This window comes from Choristoneura fumiferana, chromosome 27, assembly GCF_025370935.1.
Source record: "Choristoneura fumiferana chromosome 27, NRCan_CFum_1, whole genome shotgun sequence".
Taxonomy (NCBI): Eukaryota; Metazoa; Arthropoda; class Insecta; order Lepidoptera; family Tortricidae; genus Choristoneura; species Choristoneura fumiferana.
The window spans coordinates 10,707,808-10,716,712 of record NC_133498.1 but is presented as its reverse complement, the minus strand read 5'-3'; the positions used below and the strand labels follow the sequence as shown (position 1 = coordinate 10,716,712).

General features: G+C 41.8%; 1 protein-coding gene across 1 annotated transcript; it reads left to right on the top strand.

The window, feature by feature from the left end:
* The first annotated feature begins 1,364 nt into the window (after positions 1-1,364).
* Positions 1,365-3,894, top strand: LOC141443264 (vacuolar protein sorting-associated protein 53 homolog). Its single transcript, XM_074108473.1, has 3 exons — positions 1,365-1,521; positions 2,850-2,985; positions 3,105-3,894. Exons 1-3 carry the CDS (start codon positions 1,365-1,367, stop codon positions 3,892-3,894), a joined length of 1,083 nt encoding a protein of 360 aa, XP_073964574.1.
* Positions 3,895-8,905: the final 5,011 nt, after the last annotated feature.

Here is an 8,905-nt window from a genome sequence, read left to right as displayed (position 1 = left end):
CGTCAGCGGGACGGCAAGACACGAAGTTCGAATTTTACACTTCGTAGTAAGGGCTAGTTTATGGTCAGCGAAAAATTAAGAAGTTAAAAAAGATTGCTGGCTCGCTAGCTCGACAATAATGTCGCTTACAAATTCCATTGTACATTACTGCAGAGGCCGGGAAAGAAAATCTTGCAGGCCGAGTAGGCCGGATAGGTATACGAGGCTGGCATGTTCTTTCACGCCGAGGCTTGTATTGTATAGTGCTTTTCTCAAACATGCACTAAAAGAAATAAAAACTCCTAGAAAACAATGTTTTATTCGTAAGACAACTAAAATTGTATCAGACTCAAATTATAACTGTCATCTATATAAGTGTTTATTTCATTCTAACATGATTTAAAACGTTAAAATAATACCAATAAAATCAAATTGCTATAAAAAACATGTACATATAACGGACTGCACAAATAAAAAAATCACGTTTCTAAACGAAACTTTTGAAATGACAATGAATTTATTTGCAAAATGGCTAAAGCCCAAGTCCAGTCAATAAAAAAAAAAAAAGACTGACACTTGTCAATTTTCCCGCCAAAACTTTTTTTTTATTGTGTTTGCTGTTCGGCTTTTAGAACCATTATGTATACACGAACTGCAGCCCATTTAATCAGCTACATTAATACTTTATTATGTAAATAAAATTGTAATGTGACGTAAAAGGCGTCGGTAATATTTATATATTTACATATAGAATATTCATAGTCCTGTGAATTTATTCAGTAACTAATAAATGAACCATAGATATCCTTTATCGTGGATATTTGACGTTTTGCATTGAAACAAAAGACTGTTGTCTTGCTTGCAGGCCTGTTTTAAGGAACACAACATAAACATTACATAGCATGTTTGAGAAATAGTTTTTATTATTTCACCACTTTGTCAGCGTGACTGATATGTATTGTATATTCATGCCAAGTTACAGCTTTCTAGTTCTAACACAACGGTCTCTGAGCTTAGCCGCGGACAGACAGACAGACAGACATAGCCAAACTATAAGGCAGGGGTGGGCAACCGGTCGATCGCGACTATTAGTCCAGTCGATCGTGGCAAGGTAAAAAATATAAATACTGAACTATGCTGTTTCAATTAAGATTTCAAGAAGTGTGCCACTGGTAGATCGGACAGGGTCTCGTCAGTAAACAGTTGATCTTGGGTCTAATCAAGTCGGCCACCCCTGCTGTAAGGGTTCCTAGTTGACTACGGAACCCTTTAAAAAATACAATTTATTATTCATGGCATCGCATCGTTAAACCGCATCACCGTTTGTACTTATGGATTCTGCATTCCGCAATAATTGTAAATAATAATATTGATGGTCGAGCAATATGCAGGACGCCAAATCGAGCGAGGCGGGTGCGGGGGCGGGGGCGGGAGCGGGGGCGGAGGCGGGCGCGGTGCTGTCCAGCTGCGCCGACCTGTTCCTGTTCTACAAGAAGTGCCTCGTGCAGTGCGCCGCGCTCAGCACCGGGGAGCCCATGCTCGGTAACCAAACCATAGCCACCAGCCACCAGCCACCAGCCACCAGCCACCAGCCACCAGCCACCAGCCACCAGCCACCAGCCACCAGCCACCAGCCACCACCCACCAGCCACCACCCACCACCCACCAGCCACCAGCCGCTCAGGGCCACGAACAAAACGTTGAGGCCGGCTGGAACTGTTGTGCCACTTGACTGCCACATCATGTTGACAGCCCATGCTTTGGCCAAGGAAATTAAGTCTTCATGTCATGACCATAGTAGTATCGTGTCAGCAAAAAATGTATTCTTTGTATTTGTATCGAAAAGTATGAGACTGTACCATACAAGGTTGAGTTTCTTGCCAGATTCTTCTCAACAGAGGTTTTTCCGAACCGGTGGTACATTTTTTTTGACGTTTAAGTACTTGTTATAGCCTAAATTGAATAAAAATATTTTGACTTTGACTTGCATGCTTCGTAAAAAACCCTCGCCGTCACGTGGCATATAGCATCAGCCAAATAAATGGTCTACCACCTTAAAGATGATAATCGTTTGCATGTCAAAAACAATAATGCCAATAGATGTGTCTGTCAACTTGAAAATTCGACTTTAGCGACATATTCATTTGATAGGAACTTGTTTAAAAATTGAGACCACTTATTTGGCTGATGGTACCTATCTCTGATTGTTACTCCGTCTGACACGTTTCCATTACGGTCCTGGCATGATACGGTGTGGTGTGTAGAGACCTTTATAGTGAAATTGATTATTAAAAGGTTTAGTGCTGCTGCTTAAGTAGCATAGTAGAAATAAGCAACCTAAAATATGTATGCATAGGGAAAATTAATGTCTAGATTCCTGTCCAGCGGTGGTGTAGGGGTTATAGCACGCAGCACGGATTGCTGAGGACCTGGGTTCGATTCCCAGTGCTGGTCTCTTTTTCTGGTTTTTCTGTGCATCCATGTCTCAGTTTGTATTTACGATAAAAGGTTTCTCCCTGGCCGTGGTATACACTGTCGTGCAATGGGTCGATTCCGGGATAGGCAGTTGGTAGTTTTCGCCGCAGCAGCGCGCCACCAGCACTAGCGCTCCCTACCCTGATGTTTAACCCGAAAAAAGAGTAAATCAAAAAGTTTATTCGGGACACAAAATAACAAAATACAAAAAAAAGGGTGAGATAAGTAGTAGTACAATTATATGTGTGCCCAATGGTCCCGCCTCAGCATAAATGCAGACTCCTCGGACAAGGAGTCAACGCTTGTCTTCGGGCGAGACCATTTTAATCAGTCAGTGTCATGCACGTCTCAGGGTATATGGATCAGTTTGTTGAACTGTGGTGACCGTCCCGCAGAGCTGGCGGGCGTGTTCCAGAAGTACCTGCGCGAGTACGCCAGCGGAGTCCTACAGGCCGCCGCCCCGCGGGCCGCCGCGCCGCTCGGCCTCGCCCTCGTGCACAACCTGCAGCTGCATGCCAGCGGCACCACCAGGTACGCTACGCGCGCCAGCGGGTCGATCTTAAACGACTCCCAAATGGATCGTGACTGTACATGCTGAAAAAAATAATTTTAAACATTTTCTTCTCTAACCTGGTCCAATCTCACCCCAGGTACACCAAGCAGGAGATCTCTAAGATCACGAGCGTGATCACGACGGCGGAGTACTGCCTGGAGACCACTGTCCACCTGGAACAGAAGCTGAAAGAAAAGGTGGCGCCGGCGCTGGCCGCGCGCGTGGACCTGGCCCCCGAGCAGGACCTGTTCCACCAGATCATCGGCGACTGCATCCAGCTGCTGGTGCAGGACCTGGAGTCGTGGTGCGAGCCGGCGCTCGTGGCGATGGCCAAGGTCTCGTGGCTGCACTTCGACACCGTGGGAGACCAGAGCTCCTACGTGACCCAGATCATCATGCACTTGAAGAACACCGTCCCGATCCTGAGAGACAACCTGTCGTCTTCCAGAAAATACTTCACGCAGTTCTGTATCCGGTTCGCGAACTCCTTCATACCGAAATTCATCCAAAATATCTACAAATGCAAGCCGATTTCGACGGTCGGGTCGGAACAGCTCTTACTGGACACGCATATGTTGAAGACTGCGCTGTTGGAGCTGCCGTCTCTCGGCTCCGAAGTGAAGAGACCGGCGCCCGCGACGTACACCAAAGTGGTGATAAAATTGATGACGAAAGCGGAAATGATACTAAAGCTGGTGATGGCGCCGCTAGATGGCAGCGCGGAGGCGTTCGTGGCGCAGTTCGTGCAGCTCCTGGGGGACTGCTCCCTGGCAGAGTTCCACAAGGTGCTGGACATGAAGGGCGCTAAACTGTCGAAGGCGCAGCTCGGCTCCCTGGACGCGCTCTTCAAGCAGACAGCGAAGAATAACAGCGAGGCCAATAAGTAATAATCACAAGTTCTACATCTCGAACCGCTTCTTGAACCCTGAACTGTGGAACACCAATTGGCTACTCCCAAACTAAATAAAGCTTGTCTTATGGGTTCTTAGGCTAGGCAATATAGATAAACACATATTAATAATAAACGTCGAGGACTTGAGAACAATCATGACTCATTATATTATTTATACAAAAATTTGCCCTGACCGGGTATCGAACCCGGAACTGAGCTTCATAGTCTGGTTCTCCAACCGCTTGACTATCCGCTTGTCTATAGTTGTGGATTGCACATATTATACTTTATCCGTTGCCAATGCTTGACGAGAAAACAGTTCTGACGTTTATGTGAACAGATTTCTCGATGGAGTATAGTTCAATTTGTTAAACATTTTATTTACAATACCACAAGGAGTAAATAAAGAGGTAATGTTGAAGTAATTCTTTAGACAATATAATCCGGTGACGCATCGTACAGTACTTAAAGATGCCAACTGGTTAATTTAGCAACATAAATGGTTTACGATGAACTATAATGGTTCGCCAACTTTCGTTATACAGACAATTAATCACAAATGTTTCATTTGGCAGAGTAATGTTTTGGCATACTTACAGTACTAATTTCTGCGAAACGAAAATCTACTAAATCGTTTTTTTGCAAACCATCCATAGTTTTAAATTTTAAATATTATATTTATCACGTTGTAAGCCTGATCTGAAAACAAATTTGATTGTTGTATTTTTATAATTTGATATTTTTACATAGTCTAATTTTTTCCTATTTGTATAGATAATTTAAAATTTATTTGAAATTAAAGCAGTATTTAATGTATTCATGTGTAATAGCTGCGAGAGAAGTTATTTTAATCTTATTTATTTAAGTGTCTCCTAAGCTAAGTCTACAGTTTCAACATTCCACAGACACTTTTCAATGTATTTTGTATATTTCTCAATACAGTTTTTCATTTCTAGTTGAGTTTTACTCTACACAACCCTCATTAAGGCTGCGTGTCCACCAGAGATGTGCGGGACTTTGTTTCTCATGAACCAATATAAATACTTCATTTACTTACCTATCGTCGCTTCGCTCCGCTGTTTCCACTAGAGCTCTGCTGCGCGAGGATAGGTATCTAAATGAAGTGTTTGTATTGGTTCATGAAAAATCTACCGCTTTCGTGATCTTATGATAGCTACGTTTAAGCAAGAAATGTGTGTACAGTCAAGGGCAAAGATATCGACACGGCCAAAGTTACAAAAATATGTATACACGACTTTATGCACTGAACATTAAGGCCGTGTATACATATTTTTGCAACTTTGGCCGTATCGATATATTTGCCCTTGACTGTACATGCAGTTCTTCCACCTCTACTATAAGAACACACACAAACCCAACTATTACGACCACCACACTACAGTGACGTGTTTCGAACTAAACAGAGCTCATCTTCAGAGTAATACCGTTCACCATGCTACCAGATGTTAGACTAACAAACCAAAACAAACTTTTTAATTTGTCAGTTTAACTCCCCAAGTATGTACCCGCTTTATTTTTCTCAAACAAACTACCCACGAAAAATCAATAAACTTTTATCATCACATAAAACTACCTTGAATTTTTATTTATTTACTGTTAAGGCGTGTTTTATTAATCTTAACTGTTATCACTCAAATTAGACCCAAGCCGTAGTAAGGGAGAAGATACTTCCTTGTTCATTAATAAGTGGCTATCATAAGGTCACGGTTGAGCAAAGTAATTGTTTCAGATCTGATAAATTCGTAACTCATATCAAATCATGAATTTATTGAATGACAGAATAACAAGTCACAGCGGTAACCCGAGTAACGAGGTATAGAGTTAAAGAGGTGATACGATGAAGGTATATATCAGGTCTCCCCCGTTAATCAGCCGGAGGGACCCCGGCGGCGGGCAGCATCTGGTCGGCGTGGCGGCGCCAGCTCTCGCCCCCGTCCGTGGTTACGCGGTAGTGCAGGCGGCCCAGCCTCTCTGTCACGATCCCGAACTCCCATTTCTTGTTTGGGTGCGAGTAGTTGCGCACCTGCACTCTGTCCCCTTCTGAGAAAACTTTTCTGACGGCTAAGTTGCCGTAATCTATTGCTGTTCGAGGGAAGCTTTCTCCTAGCATGACATGCAAGGTGGTTCGAATATCTCTTCCGAACATTAGCTGATACGCACTTTGACCAGATTGATTTGGCGTCCGTCTTAACTGTGTTTTTATAAGGTGTAGTTTATCATTTAGAGTACCAGAATTTGACGTCATGCTGCTAAGTGCTTTCTTTACCGTTTGTACGCAACGTTCAGCCTGGCCGTTTGTAGCAGGGTGGTAAGGTGCGGATGTCCTGTGTAAAATGCCGTTATTTTTAAGGAACTGTTCGAACTCGTTTGAAGTTAGTTGACGTCCGTTGTCAGAAACTAAGATATGTGGGAATCCAAATACGCTGAAGATTTCTTTCAGTTTGCTGATGCACCAAGAACTCGTTGTGGTCTTGGTTGGAATAATTTCCACCCACTTTGTAAAGGCATCTATGATTATAAAAAGTTGATTTCCGTTAATAGGGCCAGCAAAATCAATGTGAATGCGTTGCCACGGTTCAGTAGGTTCTTCCCAGTGGTGTATGGGTGCCTTTTTTGGTTCATTTTGTTTAAGCCTGCATGCTCTACATGTTTTAACTTTGTTTTCAATATCTTTATCAATGTTCTTCCAATAAATGAAACTGCGAGCCAAAAGCTTCATTTTAACAATTCCAAGGTGCCCCACGTGCAGTTCGTCGAGCACGGCTTCGCGTAAGGTTCTGGGAATCGAAACTCGGATGCCTTTAAGAATGCAGCCGTCTTGTAATGTAAATTCGTTGTCGTTATAGCCGTATTGCTTTAAACTTCTTCCTGTTTGTAAAGCGTGTAAGATTGTCTGAAGTTCCGGATCGTTCTGTGTTTCTCGAACAATATTTTGAATGTTTACTGACAGGTTATTAATTTGCTGTGTTTGAAAAACCGAATGTTGATCAATTTTATTCTCCGGTGTTCGTTCTGATGGAAATCTTGATAAATAATCGGCGTTAGAGTTGCCAGCCGAGGTGCGATATTCAATGTCGTAATCGAATCCGGATAAGAAATGTGCATAATGAAACAATCGCATGGTGCTCATCGCTGGAAGGGTTTTATGTGGGTGAAATATACTTGTAAGGGGTTTATGATCCGTAATGAGAATAAATTTTCTTCCGTAGCAGAAGTGAAAAAATTTTTTTAGGCCCCAGTGGATGGCCGTAGCCTCTTTGTCGATCTGACTATATTTTTTCTCACTTGCTGTTAAACTTCTCGAAGCGAATGCTATTGGTCTCTCGGAGCCATCGCGTAGTCGATGAGATAGAACCGCTCCGAGGCCAGTGGGTGAAGCATCAGTTGCTAAAACAAGAGTCTTTTTTGGATCAAAATGAATGAGAATTCGGTCACCGGAAATTTCGTTCTTGATAGCTTTAAAACTTTTTTCGCACTCATCAGACCAATTAAATTTTACATCCTTTTTTAAAAGTTCATTTAAAGGGTTCGTAATGGTAGCAAGGTGTGGTATAAATCTGTTGTAATAGTTAGCCATTCCGAGAAGGGTGCGTAGTTCACTTACGTTGGAAGGGCGTTCTGCGTTCATGAGAGCCTGTGTTTTCTCCTTGTTTTTGTGTAATCCGTTGCTATCAATTGTGTGTCCCAGATAATTTATGCTGCGTTGAAAAAATTGACATTTCTCCTTGTTTAACCGTACATTGTAATCTTTAAGTTTCTGAAATACCTGTTTTAGGCGAATAAGTAATTGGTCTTCGGAAATGCCTTGTATAATTATATCGTCGAAGAAACACTGCACTCCTTCTATTCCTTGTAATAGTTGATCCATAAATTTTTGCCATAGGTTGGGGGCCGTTTTTACACCAAACATTAATCGATTAACTTTGTAAGTTCCTTTATGGGTACTTAACGTTTGTAGTAGAGCGCTTTCTTCGTCCATTTCCATGTGTAAGTAGGCCTGGCTAATATCCAGGGTGCAAAATAATTGGCCACCGTTCATCTTTGAGAGGATATCTTCGATTATCGGTATAGGATATTGTTCATCCTTGATAACTTTGTTAAGGGTAACCTTGTAATCGGCGCAAAGTCGAATTGAGCCATTTGGTTTGACAATAGGTACTATCGGTGTTCCCCATTCTGCTTGATCGATCTTGGTAATTACTCCCGATGAACAAAGTCTTTCAATTTCGTCATCAACCTTTTGTCTTAATGCATAAGGTACTCGTCTCGGCTTTATGAATATAGGTTGTGTATTTGCCACAAGACTCAGATGGCCTTTGTAATTAGGAATTTTCCCAAGATCGGGTTTAAAAATTGAGTCTGAGAATTCTTTTAAGATTTCGTTTAATTGCGAGTGGTGTTGTATCTGTAGAGTTTTTATGTCGGCAAGTTCTAATTTAAACTCTTTCATCCAGCTTCTTCCAAAGATAGCGTCTACGCTTTGATTGATGATGTATAGTTTTCCGTTGAAATGTTGGTCATTGTATTTACATTTGACGTAGGTGACTCCAAGTGGAATTATTATTTCTCCTGTATATGTTTTTAATCTGATATCGGTTTATATATTTTGCTTCCAAGGTTCAATTCTCTGTATTGTTTAAGGGACATTGACGACAATGCTGCTCCAGTATCAAATTCCATTTTTACTGTCTTTGAATTTATTTCCAAGGTAATCGTGTACTTGTCCGATGATTCTGTTCGCAGTAAATGAATATCACATAAACTCTCAACTGAGGAATTTGAGCTATTTAGCTTGATTTGATTATTTTCATTGTTTCTTAAGTTTGTATCGTTCGAAAAATTCGTATCTCTAATTTGTATTTGGTTGTTTTGCTGGTTGCGTTGCATGCATACTTTATGTAAATGGCCTCTACGATTGCATCGTTGGCAGATATTAGAAATATGTTGACATTCGTTGGCCCTGTGGTCACTTTGACCACATCTGT

Excerpts from the sequence above, each read along its gene's own strand:
- LOC141443264 (XM_074108473.1), top strand. The coding sequence starts at position 1,365 with ATGCAGGACGCCAAATCGAGCGAGGCGGGTGCGGGGGCGGGGGCGGGA. Across the intron at positions 1,522-2,849 it reads CACCGGGGAGCCCATGCTCG|AGCTGGCGGGCGTGTTCCAG; the intron begins GTAACCAAACCA and ends ACCGTCCCGCAG. Across the intron at positions 2,986-3,104 it reads CATGCCAGCGGCACCACCAG|GTACACCAAGCAGGAGATCT; the intron begins GTACGCTACGCG and ends ATCTCACCCCAG.